The following is an 18,458-nucleotide window of genomic DNA, read 5'->3' on the forward strand; positions in this document are numbered from 1 at the left end:
TTGCAGCACTGAGAGAACGACACTTACATGAAACATTACTGAGATTTTTTCAAGTCTCCTGTGCTTTAAAAGAACAACTTCTATGCAATAAAATGTTCCTCTGGGATTATTCATGCATTCCAGTGCTTCATGTTTGTACAACAGGATTCCCAGTGCTATAGGAAGAAAAGGAAGATACATGGCATATTAGTGCGTGAGGTGTTATGAAGACGTATAGAAACCATAAAGCATCCATTAAACCCAACTAGACAGATAAAATCTCTGTTTTGTCTGCTGTCCGCTTGCAGGCCAAGACACGACCCACTAAAACGTGGCACACAGAAGAGAGGGGGAGGAGAGACAGATGGGGAGGGGGTGGAAGTAGTAGAACAATGTCTAAACTTCTTATTTTTACTGTTACTTTTATAATATACTTTGCATTTTCAGAACAAATTATAAAAATAATAGATAAAATGTAATTTGAATAAAATTAAGTATCAAACACCAGGTTTTAGACTAACTTCTTAATTCTTAACTTACTTACTTGGATGTTTTTAAATTTGATTTGATTTTAATCAGTAAATCCGATGTCCACATTTCACATTCATAAATCCGATGTCCAATTTTTTTTTTCATACTCACCATTTTCTTTGCATGAAAAAGCACTTCAGTTTAGCCATTGTGTGAGTGTGTGAGCAGGAAAGGGGTCCGTTCCTGCTGCCTTTAGGACCTCGAGGAAAGGAGTCCAGTTCCCACAGTAACTGGATCTGGGGGAGGTCTCACAGAAAAACGGGAACCATTATAATACTCCTTTCCCAACTTCCAGAAGTTTCTATTCCAGTCTATAAAGTCTGCATGAAGGATTTGGTGTCGAGGAAGCTGACAGATCCGAGAGGCTGCAGAAGTTTTTGGGAGCTCTTGAGAGGTGAGTAACAGATACCGTTACAGCTGTGAAAACAAATTTTGCATTCAGGCTTCATCAGCCGTATGAAAAAAATGTATAAAATGTGTGGTATTTCATAACAGAATCCTTCATTTTAAATTTTGAAATGTAAAACAGAAGCTTGTATGAGACATTGCATTTTTTAAAGTTTTACAAAAAGGTGAAAAGATGCTTATACACAGCTACTGTAAGTGGTTTAATTTACTGTGTTTGTGAGATGATTCAAAAGGTTTCTAGCATACACCACAGTTCCAAATGTTCTCCATTGCTCCTTCAGACTCTGACATGTAGGGATAATAAAAAGCCATTCTTTGAGAGGGTGCGGTGTGTTTAATTTACTGTGTTTGTGAGATGATTCAAAAGGTTTCTAGCATACACCACAGTTCCAAATGTTCTCCATTGCTCCTTCAGACTCTGACATGTAGGGATAATAAAAAGCCATTCTTTGAGAGGGTGCGGTGTATGGTGCCTTTGCACGGCCGAAGGCAACATTTTGGGCCATTCACTGGTAGAGGGGTGGGGAAAAGCTGCACAGACACTCTCTGAAGTCTGCTGTTCCCACACTAGTGTCAGAACTTCCTGCCATCCTGGCAGTGCTGATTGGATAACGGTTATCCAGCGTAAGATGACTCTGGGAGCCATGAAATCTGTATATGTGGCTGCACAGCTTTTTTTTCCATGCAAAGTTATATGATACTATCCACAACTGTTTAAAAGATTACTTCTTTTTTTTTAATCTAAAGAAAATATATTTTTATTCGGCGAGAATTCATTAAAATGATCAAAAGTGACAGTAAAGACATTTATAATGTTAAAAAAGATTTACATACCAAATAAATGCTGTTCAACTTTATATTTACCAAATGTTGATAATAATAAATATTTCTTAAGTATCAAATCAGCATATTAGAATGATTTCTGAAGGCTCATGTGGCACTGAAGACTGGAGTGATGATGCTGAAAATGAACCTTTCCCATCAGAAAAATAAATTTAATTTAAAAATATATTAAAATAGAAAAGAGTTGTAATATTATTTCACAATATTACTGGTTTTACTGTATTTTTGATCAAATAAATGCAGCTTTGGTGAGCACAAGATACTTATTTCAAAACCATTAACAAATCTTAAAGATTTTAATTGTAGTGTAAACAGTTCTTAAAAATATATTTTTATGTTCAGCGAGGAATAAACAAAAATATGTAATGACAAAGAGAGCTTAGTGAGGTTACAGCTGTGCACGTGGCAGTTATGTAACATTGCTGCCTTAAATGTCTGCTGGACTTCCTTTTGCATAGCAGGACTGTCATTAAAGGCTATGGGAATTTAAAATTACAGCTCTAATATATCTTGGCGCTACTTTCAGTTCTGTGGTCAGGAACACAGTCTAAAGCTCTACACATAAAGAAAACCATCTCATGTTTATCTGAAATAATTGACTAAACCTCTCTACCTTTATAGGCTGTAAACTTACCACCTCCGAAATCATGTTGGTGTCAAACATGGTTCTCCTGTGCTTACTGGCTACTGTGAGCGGGGACAAGACCCTCAGCAGCCATGCCTCCATCCTGGCAGACAACAGCGCTAATTTGGCCTTCAACCTGTACCACAACCTGGCAAAAGAGAAGGACATCGAGAACATCGTGATTTCCCCCGTGGTTGTGGCCTCCTCATTGGGTTTGGTGGCTCTTGGAGGGAAATCCAACACTGCTTCTCAGGTCAAAACCGTCTTGAGTGCCACTACGGTGAAGGATGAGCAGCTGCACTCTGGGCTGTCAGAGCTTCTCACCGAGGTCAGTAACTCAACAGCGCGTAATGTCACCTGGAAGATCAGCAACCGTTTGTACGGGCCCAGCTCTGTGAGCTTCGTCGACAACTTTCTGAAGAGCAGCAAGAAGCATTATAACTGTGAGCACTCCAAAATAAACTTCCGTGACAAACGCAGTGCGGTGAAGGCCATCAATGATTGGGCATCAAAGTCCACAGATGGCAAGCTGCCCGAGGTGACCAAAGATGTGGAGAAGACAGATGGAGCCATGATTATCAATGCCATGTTTTATAAACGTAAGTCTTGGAAACACTTAGGAATTAGGAGCAATTTGTAGATTCTTTAACTAATATGTGACTCTGTTTTCTCTGCAGCACACTGGGATGAGCAGTTCCATCATAAGATGGTGGATAATCGTGGTTTCTTAGTGCATCGCTCCTACACCGTCTCTGTACCCATGATGCATCGCACAGGTGAGGCCATGGATAAAGCAAACATGATTCCTGAAACACATAATTATGTGTAGCTTAGTGATTCATTATCAAGGATTTTTTTGTTTGTTTCTTTAAGTTTTTATTAGAAATTAATTATCAGGACAGTTTTTTGTGTATGTTGTGTTCTTTAATTTGTCAAATTTACTAGCATGCTCCTAAGTCAATAAATATTACATTTAAATTTATAAGAAAGTGCAAAATTAAACTAGATATTCAAATAAGTTACATATTTAGTTTTAAATATCTTATGTATTGTATCCCTTAAATTTAGCCATTATTACTACATATTAATTTATTTTAGACAATTTATCTCAGTGAAATGGCATGTAATTTTACTCAACAAAAACAAAATGATTTAAATTAAACAACAAAGGTAAACTAACAATTTAACTATTTATATATTCTGTTATAATTAATGAATATTTTATATATTTAAATAAAAATATATATTTTGTTTTTATGATGACAATATCCTATAAATTGAGTCAGTATTTTGTCCTCTCATATTCTTTCATTTTAAAGAATATATTTGTGTTTCTTAAAGAATATGTCAAATGAACATGTTCCATTTTACTGAATAAAATGACATGTCATTTCATTTACAAAATTTGTAAATTTATTTTACAAAAAAAGTAATACGTAAAAAATCTATATTTTGTTAGATATAGTATACATTTATACATAAAATTAATATATAAAATACTTATTTTTTTATTTACATTTTTTTTTATCATAATTTACATTTTAATGTAATAAATATTGACACTGGCAAGTACATAAACATTATAATAATAATACAAATCTGTGTTCAAAACTAACTTACAATCATTTACATCCAAAACTGCTGTTTGCTTTGGAAGGAAATTTTAGGCTTCCATCATTTGCCTTTACATATTTACATCATGCATTCATGCTGTCTTTCAGGCATTTATGGCTTTTTTGACGACACAACCAACAACCTTTTAGTTCTGGACATGGCACTGGCCCATAAGATGTCATCTGTGGTGTTCATCATGCCGTACCACGTAGAATCCCTGGAGAGAGTGGAAAAACTGTTGACACGTCAACAACTCAACACCTGGATCAGTAAAATGGAACAGAGGGCAGTTGCAGTGTCACTGCCAAAGGTCAGCGTGGAGGTCAGCCACAACCTGCAGGTACGGACAATCTGCAATTCCAACAAGCTAGTATATACTCAATCACCTGTGAATTCAGTTACTATTGTAACGGCTTGCTCTCTTGCAGAAACATCTCGCCGAGCTGGGTCTGACCGAAGCTGTGGACAAGGCAAAAGCTGATCTGTCTAACATCTCAGGGAAGAAAGACCTCTATCTGTCCAATGTATTCCACGCCTCCGCCATGGAGTGGGACACGGAGGGAAATCCACCCGATACTAGCATCTTTGGTACCGACAAGCTCAAGAACCCCAAACTCTTCTATGTTGACCATCCCTTCATCTTCCTGGTGAAGGACAAGAAGACAAACTCAATCCTTTTCATGGGCCGACTGGTCCGACCGAAGGGTGATAAAATGAGGGATGAATTGTAATTAGCTAATTTAAGTGTGATTGTATGTGGTAAATGACTGTGTGAGAATGAAGATTTATGGATGTGTGTAAATGGTACACCTGAGTTCGTTCCATTAGATCTGTGGACCACCATGTGCTATCCGTTACATTTACTTTGAAAAGTGACATTTAAGTGCCTCATGTTTTTTGTTTCAAAAAATGCAAATGTACTTGACAAAGTATCTAAATTTACACCTGAATCGGTTTCTGAGAAGTGCAGCATGCTTATATTAAGTATGATCTCCATGAAGTTTGCTTGCTATAAATCCACATGAACAGCATTTTTGCTCAGGGGTTTATTTTTTTCCATTGCGTTTTGATTGCTGGAGTGCATAACTCAATATCCCGAGTTTTAGATTTCTGTGGATTTTGTTACCATGCCATGCTGAATCATTCCTCTCAGAAGTGCACACTTGCGTCTGCACTGAATACTGTGTCTTCACTAGACAGCATGTAATATGAGCCCATGTTTGTACCATTTTAGACCTTGTGTTCACATTCGGTTGTCTAAAAATGTTGGTTTGTTCCTCGTTTTTTCAATAAAATCAGCATCACTGAGAGAGAACGTGTGTGTGTTGTTTTTTTACACTGTACTTCTTTTAAGGTCAAATAGTTTGTGGCTATGTGTACTACAATAATACACTTATTTTTTCTGAAGTATAAAGTATGTATAATGTGCACAGAATGCAGATGCCAAATTATTCAGTATACAATAAACCTTAAAGGGTTAGTTCACCGAAAAATGAAAATTTTGTCATTAATGACTCATGACCCTCATGTCGTTCCAAACCCGTAAGACCTCCGTTCATCTTCGGAACACAGTTTAAGATATTTGAGATTTAGTCCAAGAGCTTTCTGTCCCTCATTTGAAACTGTGTGTATACAGTATCTGTCCATGTCCAGAAAGGTAATAAAAACATCTTCAAAGTAGTCCATGTGACATCAGAGGGTCAGAATTTGTTCAAGCATTGAAAATACATTTTGGTTAAAAAATTGCCAAAACTACGACTGTATTCAGAATTGTCTTCTCTTCCGTGTCTGTTGTAAGCGAGTTCAAAACACGAGTCAATCTTTCGTTCGTTATCTGGCTCAGCTCTGTGTTCATCTTCAGTTCTCTCTTCACAGCAGTTCTGTCAGTGTACTGTTTGAGTAAATGAATTACTCCAGGATATTGGTTTGTTTGAACTCAGAGGGAGTGTCAGCCACATTAAAATAGTTAACAGCTTAAAGGGTTAGTTCACCCAAATAGCAAAATTATGTCATTAATAACTTACCCTCATGTTGTTCCAAACCCGTAAGACCTCCGTTTATTTTTGGAACACAGTTTATATAGTCAGATATAGTCAGAGAGTTAGTCAGAGAGCTCTCTGTCCCTTCATTGAAACTGTGTGCACGGTCTACTGTCCATGTCCAGAAAGGTATGAAAAACATCATCAAAGTAGTCCATGTGACATCACAGGGTCAGTTAGAATATTTTGAAGCATCGAAAATAAATTTTGGTCCAAAAATAGCAAAAACTAGGACTTTATTCAGCGATTCAATCCACAAATGACTTAAGCTGTTAACTTTTTTAACGTGGCTGACACTCCCTCTGAGTTAAAACAAACCAATATCCTGGAGTAATTCATGTACTCAAACAGTACACTGACTGAACTGCTGTGAAGAGAGAACTGAAGATGAACACCGAGCCGAGCCAGATAAAGAACAAAAGATTGACTCGTTCTCGAGTCAAGAACCGTTTCTGTCAGACACGTCCGATTCGAGAACCGAGGAGCTGATGATACTGCGCATGTGTGATTCAGTGTGAAGCAGACTGACAAACAGAGCGTCTGAACCGAACTGATTCTTTTGGTGATTGATTCTGAACTGATTCTGTGCTAGTGTTATGAGAGCGGGTAAACTGAAGGCTAGAGTCAAGGGCAATCATCGCCAATGACGCCATTACGTCGAGCGCAAAAGAACCGGTGAACCACTTTCTTTAACCGGTTTATTGAATCGAACTGTCCGAAAAAAGTACTGGTGATCCGAAAACTGATACAACCGGTTTTTGACTCGTGAACGAGTCAGTCTATTGTTCGTTATCTGGCTCGGCTCGGTGTTCATCTTCAGTTCTCTCTTCACAACAGTTCAGTCAGTGTACTGTTTGAGTAAATTAATTACTCTGGTATATTGGTTTGTTTTAACTCAGAGGGAGTGTCAGCCACATTAAAAAAGTTAAATGCTTAAGTCATTTGTGGATTAATGCGTATTGGAGACGCGAACCGTTTAAAACGATTCAGTTCAATTTGGTGAACTGGTTCAAAAAGATCCAGTTACATCGAATGATTCGTTCGTGAACTGGATATCACAAACTGCTTTGTTTTGAACTCTCACAACAGACACGGAAGAGAAGACAATGCTGAATAAAGTCGCAGTTTTTGCTATTTTTGGATCAAAATTTATTCTCAATGCTTCAAAAAATTCTAACTGACCCTCTGATGTCACATGGACTACTTTGATGATGTTTTTCTTACCTTTCTGGACATGGACAGTATACCGTTCACACAGCTTCAATGGAGGGACTGAGAGCTCTCTGACTAAATCTAAAATATCTTAAACTGTGTTCCAAAGATAAACGGAGGTCTTACTGGTTTGGAACAACATGAGGGTGAGTTATTAATGACATAATTTTGCTATTTGGGTGAACTATCCCTTTAAGTCATTTGTGGATTAATGCTTATTGGAGATGCGAACCGTTTCAAACGATTCAGTTCGATTTGGTGAACTGGTTCAAGAAGATCCGGTTACATCGAGTGATTCGTTCGCAAACCGCATATCACTACACTGCAGTGAATGCGCTCACAACAGACACGGAAGAGAAGACAATGCTGAATGAAGTCGTAGTTTTTGCTATTTTTGGACCAAAATTTATTTTCGATGCTTCAAAAAATTCTAACTGACCCTCTGATGTCATATGGACTACTTTGAAGATGTTTTTTTTGGACATGGACAGTATACCGTACACACATTTTCAATGGAGGGACAGAAAGCTCTTGGACTAAATCTAAATATCTGTGTTCCGAAGATGAATGGAGGTCTTATGCTGTGTTCACATCAAACACGAATAGAGCGTCTTGCGCGAATAATTTCAATGTTAAGTCAATGCAAAGGCGCATTTACGCGCATCTGGAGGTCTCGCGGCGCGAATGAGGCGTTTAGCACAGTGCGGAAGACGCGAATTTGCTTAATTCGCGCGTCTAGTTCTGGCGAATGACGCGAATTGAGCGTCTGGCGCGAATGGTGCTTATGTGCATTTATGTGTTTGACGCGAATTCGCATCTGCTGCCCGAGTTGAAAAATTTAAACTTTGCCATCAATTCGCGCCGCGTTAACCAATCAGGAGCCTGCTCAGGAGTCACTCATTCAACATGGAGGAACGACTGATGTTGTCAGTGAGCAATCAACCAGAGCTTTATGACACAAGTATCACACACAAGTTCATATTTCAGAAATAAAAAGGACCTCGCTTGGAAGAGCGTGTTGTGAATACACATTTAACTTTTGAGTCACGTACACGTTTATCGACCCGCGGCCTTCCCGCTGTTTTTTACAACTATTTTCCCCCTAATATAGCCTACAGCTACTTTTCGCTAACAAGATAATGCATTTATTCAGAGGACGTGTGCAGGAAAAAGTGGAAAAGACCCGAGTGCTCAATCAACATCAGCCATCTTGCAAACAGACACCTGCTAGCACTTGCCCCTTCCACAAGAAGTGGATTTCACCTCAGACGAGCGTCAATTTCGATTCAAACTTTTGCTTTCTATGCATTCAAAATGATCAAGCGGCAAACTAGACGCGGTAGACGCGAATTTGACGCTCTATTCGTATTTGTTGTGAACAAAGCATAACAGGTTTGGAACGACATGAGGGCGAGTCATTAATGACATAATTGTCATTTTTGGGTGAACTATCCCTTTAAGGTCATTGCACACTGAGCCCGAAATTTTGGTCCTTTCATCCATCAATAAAAACAAAAATTCTCACAATCATAGCATTTTGATTAGAAAGGATGACGAATACAAAAAACGCATACAAAAATTTCGAACTAAGTGTGCAAGGACCATAGGCCCTGTCCACACAAACTTTCAAAACCAAAACCCATTTCTATGCAGTTTGGCCATTCGTCCACACACAAACGCAGCACCAGGTCGCTGAAACCGTACCTTTTTTTGAAAACTCCCTCCAAGATTTTGGCTTGTTGTGACATTGAAGCATGCACTGTTAAACACCTGGAAACATTTTCAGGCTTCTGACTGGCCAACATGGTTTAAGGGTTGAGATTATATCGCCACCTGTTGGTGTGGCATGCTCTTGACAGTGCTTCATAGCATGCTTTTCCATTTTCATGTGGACAGAGAATGTTTTAGCAATAGAAAAAGGTAAAACTCCATTTATAAAAATACTTGTGTATGTGTGGACATGGCCTAAAGTCAGGTGAAATGCCATACTGAATTTAACGTGGATGAAAAAGAGGCTCTGAGGGATAAACTATCAGTCTTTTTTATTTTAGGTTATTTTTATTTATTCATTTTACAGCTAACAACCTCTTTTTCATTTCTCTCAAAACTTACATTTGGCGTGACCCTTACTGGTCTATTCGGATTTATTTCATTTTATATATATATTTTTTTTTAAATGTTAAGATCTATCAAAAGAAAGATTTATTATTTATATGAATTTTGACACGTTGACTGTTTTGGCATTCAAACTTCAGACTTCTGTTCTGCAAAAAGCTTCACAAAGCATCTAGCATGATTCGCTTAAATGACATACTGATAAGGGAACATGAAGGGAACAACTATCACTATGATCTAGATTTATCTGGTTAAAAAGAGAATCGGTTCCGCCCTACATAGAAAACAAGAGTTATTTATCGTTTTTTCATCAAGTTTTTGGTGAGACTTTCTATTCAAAAGAAACAGGTTTGTCTGTATTCTCACATGTGATCTCTGTCATCTGATTGTGTACAGCTGCACACTCATGCTTTACCTTCAACCCACAAAAAATGATAAATGTCGTGATAAAACACCTGCATTATCGGTAAAAGCTGAAAAATACAGAAGTCGTCTAATATTCAATGAAAACAGCTAAACAGTCATATTATAATATCAACTTTAAAGGAAAACAGCTATATTTCTAACAAATTATATATATATATATATATATATATATATATATAATGGCAAATATGTATTTTCTCAGTTATGGTAAAATGTTAATTTTGCATGTTGTATGATAGGTCAACAGTTTATGTACACTGGAAATGTCATTTATACTTTGACTTTCGATGTTCACGAACTATTCTTCATTTGTAACTTATATATTTTATGTATTTATATAGTAGTGCGCTGTCCTTTCAAAGAGCACTAAACTAGAGCAACGATTTCTTCATTATATTGAGTTACAGAAGGCTATTGTTTGCAGTGCAACTTTTATCGCACGTAGACCCGTTCAGATTGGACGGGGCTCTGAATCCGTTACCGTACAGGCAACTCCTCCCTCCGCCTGTCAGAGCTAACTTATCTGTTCTCCCTCTAAAGGCTCTCATCATGGCTCCGGCGGCGGACAGGCCGGGCTACTGGGGAACACCGACCTCAACTCTCGACTGGTGCGAGGACAATTATGTGGTCACGTATTACATCGCAGAATTCTGTAAGTACGTTTGAACGTCAGGCTTGTGTTTGGTGTACGCGGTCCATTGTCGAGTAGGACGATAAACACGGATGTTAAAACGGGAGAGAGGAGCGTTGTTGAACCCTACTATGAAAAGACGTGATACTTAATATTCATGAGGCAATCATTTGCTACTGGACGATTATGAGGCATCGTCAGCATAGCGTAGTTAATATTGAAAAGACAAGTCCTCTACATTGGAAGGGTTCGAAGCAACGTCAAAGTGACGTAATTAATATTAAAAAGCCACGCCTTGTTCTTAGCGAAGTTCAAAAGCAACGTCAACGTAACCTAATTAAAATTCATAAGCGTTATCCAGCCATAGTAGGATTCGTAACTTGGCAGCCGAGGCCAGCGACCCTCTGTCCGTGTTGAACTTGTATCGTAAAGCTCAATAACAAATAAAAATTCAAACAAATGAAATAACCGGAAAGAGAATGAATGAAACCCAGTGTGTGCCAGTATTTAGGGAGGAGCTCGTGCCGCCGATACTTATTTTCTGTGAAATCAAATAATGTGAACAGAAGAAAATATTTGTTCCCCACCAAGCATATGTTTTCTTATGTTAATCGTTCTTAAATTTGCTTTAATTATAATCTGACTATGAGTAAATGTTCTGAAAATGTGAGTAGTGACTCGAATCAGAGCTGCTAGAATGAAGCTAAGTCAGCTGAACGTGGTTATAAAGAACTGACAGTGTAACCAGCAACATATCTTGTGTACTGTAAATATGAATGCCAGATTTAGTGAAGTTGTATATTTGATAATTCTACCTATACTTACTACAATACTACAGTAATTGCTGCTGACAGAAAAACATTACCAACTGAAGATGGTTTTCAGGTCTTAGCTTGTAACGTTAGCCTACTGTTAGTCTGAGTAGATGATGAATAATAATAATGTAAAGCTACATTCTAAGTAAAAACTGAAAATTCAATGATTGTCGAACTCAGCTGAATAATTCAATTACAGTCCTAATATTTAAGAAAAAAATACCATAGGTATATATGACAGTATGGAAGGAAACAGTGTACGTAGCCATTCTATCTCCATTTGTTTGCTGAAGTAGATTTCAGGTCACTCTGATAAGTTGGTCAAAGGGCACAAAGGGATATGCGAACATTAATACTAATAGAGCTTGAATTCCAGCTGTAATTTCCTATAGGGTTTTAGGATAGTGGTGTTTGATTTAAGGATCAAAAAGTCTGATTAGAAGCTTTATTATAAAACATAATTTACACCCAGTCATATTTCAAACATAAGTTTAATCGCTGCTAGAACCAACAGGAATTTCAGTGCCAACGGGAACCTGTTGTCTTTTGAAGGAATGTGCCATGTTCAGTATGACAAACCGTATACCCAAAGAGTGAAACAATAGGCCTGTACACACCGCGGTAAGGGCTTTCTAGCATAGGTTTAGTTGTCTTGAACTCAACAAAGAGGCACAATAGCAAACCGACAGCTGCTGGTGGTGATAAGAAGCCAGTTTGGATGAAGTGCACTCATCTATTGTTCATTTCCATTCAAGTGGAAGTTCAGGACAGTTTTTACTGTTATTATTCATAGAATAACTCAAATATGACTTATAAAGGAATAGTTCACCCTGAAAATGTATTCAGTCTCAGGTCATCCAAGATGTATTGTAGATGAGTTTGTTTCCTCAGATTTGGAGAAATTTAGCATTGCATCAGTTGCTCACCAGCGGATCCTCTCCAGTGAATGGGTGCTGTTTGGATTCTCATTCTGACGGCACCCATTCACTGCAGATGATCCATTGGTGAGCAAGTGATGTAGTGCTAAGTTCTCCAAATCTGAAGAAACAAACTCGTACATCCAGGATGGTCTGAGGGTGAGTTCATTTAAATTCAAATAATTTTTTGGGTGAACTATTTCTTAATATTTAAATTCATTAAAATAAAATTTTTAGTTTTTTTTTGCTTTCTCCAGGGAATACTGTCAGTAACCTGATTATGATCCTACCTCCCATTTATGGAGCCATTCAGACATGTAAAGACGGTTTGGAAGTACGCTATGTGTGGTCCTTTTTAGGACTTGCTGGTAATGTATCTTTCACGCAATTTTTTCACCCAGTTATTCAAGACTGTATTTCCTAAACAAACAGAGATAAAATGTACCTTTTAAATGTTATCTCTTTTTTCGCTACAGCCGTAGGTATTGGTTCATGGAGCTTCCACATGACACTACAGTATGAGATGCAGGTAAGCTTGACTTTCCTTCAGCCTGTAAAAGTGTGCATCTTGTTGCCAAGCACATGAAAAGCATATTTTCACTTTTGTTCTCATAGCCACAAAGCTGGTTATCTAACGGTACATCCCTAAAGCAATAGCAGTAATTTACAAGTGTCACACAAATGCTGTCAGTTTCCGGATTGTCTTTTGTTTTTAGTTACTGGATGAGCTGCCGATGATCTACAGCTGCTGTGTCTTTGTCTACTGTCTGTAAGTTGACACTTCTTACACTGTCTGCCTTCAACTTTGACCTCTGAACACTCATTATAAGCTTAAAGAGGATCTGATGCTGTATGAACAGAAAATTATTTTTTGGATATCTTTTGTCATTCAAAAGTTTGGGGTTGGTGAGATTTTTTAAAACAAGTCTATGATGGGGATTTGATTATAAATACAGTAAAACAGTAATAATGTGAAATATTTTTTTTGTTGCTCAATTGGTAGAGCAAGGTTGGGGGTTTGATTCCCCGGGAACACATGATAGGTGAAAATTGATTGCCTGAATGCACTGTAAGTCGCTTTGGATAAAATTAAAATTAAATTAAATTAATTGCAATTATTTATTTTTATACAAATTATTTGTTTGTAAATTAGAAATGTCTTTACTGTCACATTTGATCAATTTAATGCGTCCTTGTTGAATAAAATATTCATTTCTGTCAAAAAAATACAAATAAAAAAAAATAATACAAACTTTTGAAATAACCTTTTGACCCCAAACTTTTGAAAGGTAGCACGTGATTGTAGGTCATTTACTATGGACGTTTTTTCTGAATCTGAATGCATATCTCACATATTACAGATATGAGTGCTTCAAGCAAGAGCGTGCTGTTAACTATTTGCCAATTACACTTTTGCTGACCTTCAGTATTATTGTTAGTGTGGTACGTTTTTTCTTTACTGTCACACACACACACACACACATACATATACTGTACAAATAGTGGGTTGGGCGCAAATGTCAGAAATTTCTAAAAAAAAATATATATATATATTTTCTAATAACCTTTTCATTTCAAATAAAATTCAGTAATCAATATAATTTGAATTGAAATAAAAATAAATTAATTAAAAATAAAACATTAATATTTCTTAATATGGCATTCATATTATCGAGCATTATTGAGGAATGTTATTTATTCTTTATTTGGATATCTATTGGGCATAAAGTGGCCATGACACTTTGCATAAAAATGTTTTAAGTAACAACAACAATGGGGAAAATAAATGACCTAAAAATACTGCAAAATCTTAATAAATATTTCCTCTTTTTCGTATTAAACTTTCATTGTTTTAATTTTTTTGAAACTCTACAACATTATTTTTTTTTTAATTAATAAAATCCAGTACAGTCTCAGTCCCCACTCTTTATGTACTGTATATATTATTGATATTTTTAGGTATTTATTTCTCCATGCTCAAGAAGTGCATTTCATTTATCTTTTGCAGATTTACCTGATATGGAAGGAGCCTGTGTTTCATCAGGTGAGGCCTGACTAAACATTTAATGCTACATTAAGACCCTCTCTATTTTGGTTTATCCTATTCTGTCTGGTGTTTTTGAGAGCACCACAATGTAGTGTCAAAACAGCTTCTGCAGTCAGTATTTGTTGTCTGTTTCTATTGTTGAAAGGCATGACAGTAGGGTGTGACTCTGTTCATGCTCAGGGTATTGAATAGTACATGACTGTAAATAAACACAATGCTGTGATCTCTTTGTTTAATACGACCAGCACAACACGACGGAAGCTAAATTATATTGTATTGTTTATATAGCAGATGGTGCTAAATACACAGGTTAACAACAGCTAAATCATTCCCCCAGGTTATGTATGCCGTACTAGTGGCTTTCTTGGTGTTTCGCTCTGTTTTCATAGTCACTTGGTGAGTGAATAAATCTTTATCACTTCCAAATCTGTATTCACTGCATTTGAAGCTTGTTTCACTTTCTATAATATGCGATATTTCCAATTGAAACAGTTTATTCAACAAGGAAAAAGGGTTTTGACTTTTTGGGAACAGTAGCTTAGGTAGCAAAGTTTTCTTCCCATTCATTTTCCCACAGTTATTTAGAAAAAGTTGTTGATAAAGTGTTATAAGATATGAACCAAACCAACCAGCTATGAGGTAATCACAAATTACAAAAATTGCTAAAACAATGTCTGTATTAATGTTTATTATGATTAATGCTTTAATCTGTACGAAGACAAATAAGTGCTTGTCTGTGCTTTTCAGGGTGTATCCATGGCTCAGAGCCCTCTGCTTTACATCATTAAGCATCTTCCTGTTGGGATTCCTATTATGGAACATCGATAATATCTTTTGTGACTCTCTAAGGTAGATCTACATGTGCATTACATTACTTCATGCATTTAGTATCATTTTAATTTTAGTCAACTAAGGTAACGTTTAAGTCTACAAGAAAGTGAAAAATTAAATATTAAAATATTTGACATGTTCAATTTCAAAATTCAACATTTAGATATATTAAAAATATGAATGATATTTTCACACACACACACACACACACATATTAGTGGTGGGCATAGATTAATTTTTTTAATCTAGATTAATCTTACTGTAATGTTGGAATTAATCTAGATTAAAATGGCTCATTTGAATTCTGCTGAAGGCATTCAGAATATGTGTGTTACCCAAATAAAATAATGACTAAAAGTAACATTAAGTCTTTGAGAACGGGTTTCTCAAGACAGGTGGCTCATCGCCTGTTTCCAAAATGCATCACAAACTGCTTGAGAAAACTGTAAACTATTTCCACATTTCACAAGGTGCAAACAACCTTACGCCTGTTTCACACATATTCCGTCTGCAGTGTGTATGCCTTTCATATTTTTTTACGCACCCATTTTAACGGATTCCAGCATTCACGCGGTTGCAGTCCGTCAGTGCGTCCCAGAAGCGTTGTGTCTGCAGCAGTGCAGTGATCGTTCACGTACCGAGTAGCGGACTGCAAACGCTTCCTGTTTGAAAGCACATTGAGTCCGTTCTGCTTCTGCACCACATACGAAACGCACACGGACTTCATACTCACTGCAGACGGAGTTTCCCTGAAGATGGAAGACGGAAAATTTCCCTGAAGCAAACCCGGCGGCTTCAACTGCATCCATGTTAGCACGTCACGTTTGATGTGGTAATTTCACAGTAGGCATACACACAGGTTTAAAGACTCGTTCTCACCCCCTACAGTGCAATTCGGTTAGGTATACATCCGTGCTAAAATATCAAGGTGAAAGTCATCAAAGCTCGCCTAATATAGACCCAGCTCCCAACCCAACTTTGAGAATAGATTAACGGCGATATTTTTTTTATCACCCGATAAGAGTCTCACGTTAACGCAGCACGTTAACTCCGATAACGGCCCACCACTAATATATAAATATATATATATACTCCTAAATATTTTATATTTATATTACTTAAATCTCTTTGTTTTGTGGTTGACCAACAAAATGAGAGCAGATGAAAAACATAATACGTCATTGTTTGTCACTATTTTTGATTCAGAGCCACACGGCAGCGGCTGCCTCCCGTGGTCGGAGCGGTTACGCAGCTTCATGCTTGGTGGCACATCCTAACAGGCCTGGGGTCATATTTACACATACTCCTCAGGTACGTAATTATGAAACATTAAATCACTTAATTGCATGATGAATGTTGCATATGGTTATAATTATTAAATTTTTTTGCTGTAGCCTTCAGATTCGCTTAACCTACCTCAAGCACAGACCAAAAGTGAAGTTTCTGTGTGGCGTTTGGCCGATGCTGCACATTGAATCTCAGAAGGCGAGTTGAAAAGGACCTGAGAAGAGAAAGATGGACCAATCACAGACCTCAGACAGACAGAGGTCCAGCCAATGAGCTTCAGCAGCAGCAGGAAGTGACCAGAGGCTGTCGGTTTGGTTCCCCCATTCCCTTCTTCCCCTTTCCGCACCGTTTGCCAAGTGCATTACTGAGAAAGCTGCCAAATGAAGGAAAGCTTTTGTCTTTATTATAGGGTAGATGAGAGGTTTGTGGTTTCATGATTTTGCACACTGTAATATGCTTAGAAATTGTCCTATAAATCAGGGGGTCTAATTAGCGAGAAAGAAGCAGCCAAAACTAGGATTTGGTTCCAGCTGGTATTTTTTTGTTGCTTTCATGAGGGAAACTAATATAGTTTTGATGGATCATATCTAGTCAGTTTGGCATCTCATATTTTGTACTTGAACTTAATGTAGATTATGCAAGATTTTACTTTTATCTCTACATTTTTAGAGGTTATGGAGGTCAAATTAAGCAGTTCTGAAAAATTAATGAATGTTAATAAGTTGGGAGGGAAGTATGATATTTTTCATTATGAAGATGAGGATGAGGTATTAGTGTAACACATTTTACTGTAATAATGGTCCTTGTACTCCGTGTTTAAGAGATACAGTAGCATGTTACATAATCGCTTCCATGTTACACATATTACATAATAACATTATTAATTACAGTAGAAGAGTTTAACAAGTCATTAATTGCTCTGCAAATTAAGTGAGTCACTAAATCAACAATGCCACAATGCATTAAGCCATTCAGAATGAATCAGTGTTTTTGAACAAACTGTTCAATTTATGATTCAGTGACTCGCTTCTTAAGATCGTCAAGACTTGTTCATCTGTTTTGAATGAATCAGTTGAATGAGTGACTCAAAACACAGTTGATTCAAGGACAAACCAGAACTTATAGTTGTATAAAAATACATAGTTAAGCTTGATTGTGCCCTTCAAAAAATTTCAAGACCCTCATGTCACCGATATGTAATTGTATTGATTTAATTTAATTTATTCTCATTTTAGGTAAACTTATTATGAATATAGTGTTAATGTGATCATTTTATGAAGGGATTATTATTATTAGTTTTATTTACATTGAGCTAAGATACTTAAATGCTGTTACTCAGTAAATTGATTAAAATCATATAAAACCTTACTATTACTAGTCAATGGGTGTCTCATAAGCTAGATAGCCCTATCCATTTTATTCTCCTCTCTAATATTTACTACTTGATCTGCCACTGGCTGCACTTGCAGTCAAAAACAATAACAGTGAAGTTATGGTTACGTATGAAGATTAATATTAATATTGATTTGTCATTTGTTTTATGTATTGTGACAAATTAATGGTTCAACAAGAACACAATCATCTCTATGTGAAGCACAGTGGATAAAAAGAAAATCGTACATATTCCATTGAGGCGTGAGGCACAGTGTTCCAGATAAAGCTTCGGTTGGAGTCGTGTTTGTACCACTGAGGGTGCCTTACATTTAACTGTAGTTTATTCCTTGTTGCCTTGATGTGCATTATATTAAATCACTACAAATTAAATATTCCATCAATTATCTAAGGATTCAAATAAAAGAGCTCAGCATTTTCTCTAGGAGTACAAATGAACCAACAACAGGAAAATGATTGCCACTATCACTGCAGTTTAGTGCCTAAATGATGCTTATGACTGAAATGGTGGATTTTAATAATTATTGTCCTGTAAAGGCTGTGTAATGATTTATGTATGTTATGTGTGTTTAATGATTTTTTTTTTTGGTGCATTAAAATCCATGTTGCCAAAACATTAAACATGGTTTTAATTTAACTTGTTTGTCTGTAGCCAAACATTTTATATTCATACGTAACAATCCTATTTTTGAACGATTACGTTGGAAGGAAAGAAAACGTGAAAAGAAAAACATGAATCTTTATGA

The 18,458-nt window shown here is 36.7% G+C and overlaps 2 protein-coding genes across 2 annotated transcripts; both read left to right on the plus strand.

Annotated features, from left to right (window-relative positions):
* The first annotated feature begins 763 nt into the window (after window positions 1–763).
* Window positions 764–5,315, plus strand: LOC132127278 (serpin H1-like). The gene is made up of 5 exons (XM_059539076.1): window positions 764–904; window positions 2,383–2,985; window positions 3,064–3,162; window positions 4,108–4,340; window positions 4,429–5,315. The coding sequence occupies exons 1-5, from the start codon at window positions 835–837 to the stop codon at window positions 4,729–4,731; spliced, it is 1,308 nt and encodes a 435-aa protein (XP_059395059.1). The 5' UTR covers window positions 764–834; the 3' UTR covers window positions 4,732–5,315.
* Window positions 5,316–10,275: 4,960 nt separating this feature from the next.
* Window positions 10,276–17,315, plus strand: acer3 (alkaline ceramidase 3). The gene is made up of 10 exons (XM_059539264.1): window positions 10,276–10,444; window positions 12,413–12,523; window positions 12,632–12,684; window positions 12,872–12,924; window positions 13,517–13,598; window positions 14,164–14,199; window positions 14,540–14,598; window positions 14,950–15,051; window positions 16,240–16,344; window positions 16,428–17,315. Exons 1-10 carry the CDS (start codon window positions 10,342–10,344, stop codon window positions 16,525–16,527), a joined length of 804 nt encoding a protein of 267 aa, XP_059395247.1. The 5' UTR covers window positions 10,276–10,341; the 3' UTR covers window positions 16,528–17,315.
* Window positions 17,316–18,458: the final 1,143 nt, after the last annotated feature.

Source organism: Carassius carassius, chromosome 45 (genome assembly GCF_963082965.1).
Source record: "Carassius carassius chromosome 45, fCarCar2.1, whole genome shotgun sequence".
In the NCBI taxonomy this organism is placed as follows: domain Eukaryota; kingdom Metazoa; phylum Chordata; class Actinopteri; order Cypriniformes; family Cyprinidae; genus Carassius; species Carassius carassius.

What these genes read in the sequence shown, in the direction of transcription:
- LOC132127278 (XM_059539076.1), top strand. Translation starts at nt 835, where the DNA reads ATGAAGGATTTGGTGTCGAGGAAGCTGACAGATCCGAGAGGCTGCAGA. An exon ending in ACCCATGATGCATCGCACAG is followed by an intron (nt 3,163 to 4,107) that starts GTGAGGCCATGG and finishes GCTGTCTTTCAG; the next exon opens with GCATTTATGGCTTTTTTGAC. An exon ending in AGGTCAGCCACAACCTGCAG is followed by an intron (nt 4,341 to 4,428) that starts GTACGGACAATC and finishes GCTCTCTTGCAG; the next exon opens with AAACATCTCGCCGAGCTGGG.
- acer3 (XM_059539264.1), top strand. Translation starts at nt 10,342, where the DNA reads ATGGCTCCGGCGGCGGACAGGCCGGGCTACTGGGGAACACCGACCTCA. An exon ending in TGTGTCTTTGTCTACTGTCT is followed by an intron (nt 12,925 to 13,516) that starts GTAAGTTGACAC and finishes CACATATTACAG; the next exon opens with ATATGAGTGCTTCAAGCAAG. An exon ending in TCAGTATTATTGTTAGTGTG is followed by an intron (nt 13,599 to 14,163) that starts GTACGTTTTTTC and finishes TATCTTTTGCAG; the next exon opens with ATTTACCTGATATGGAAGGA.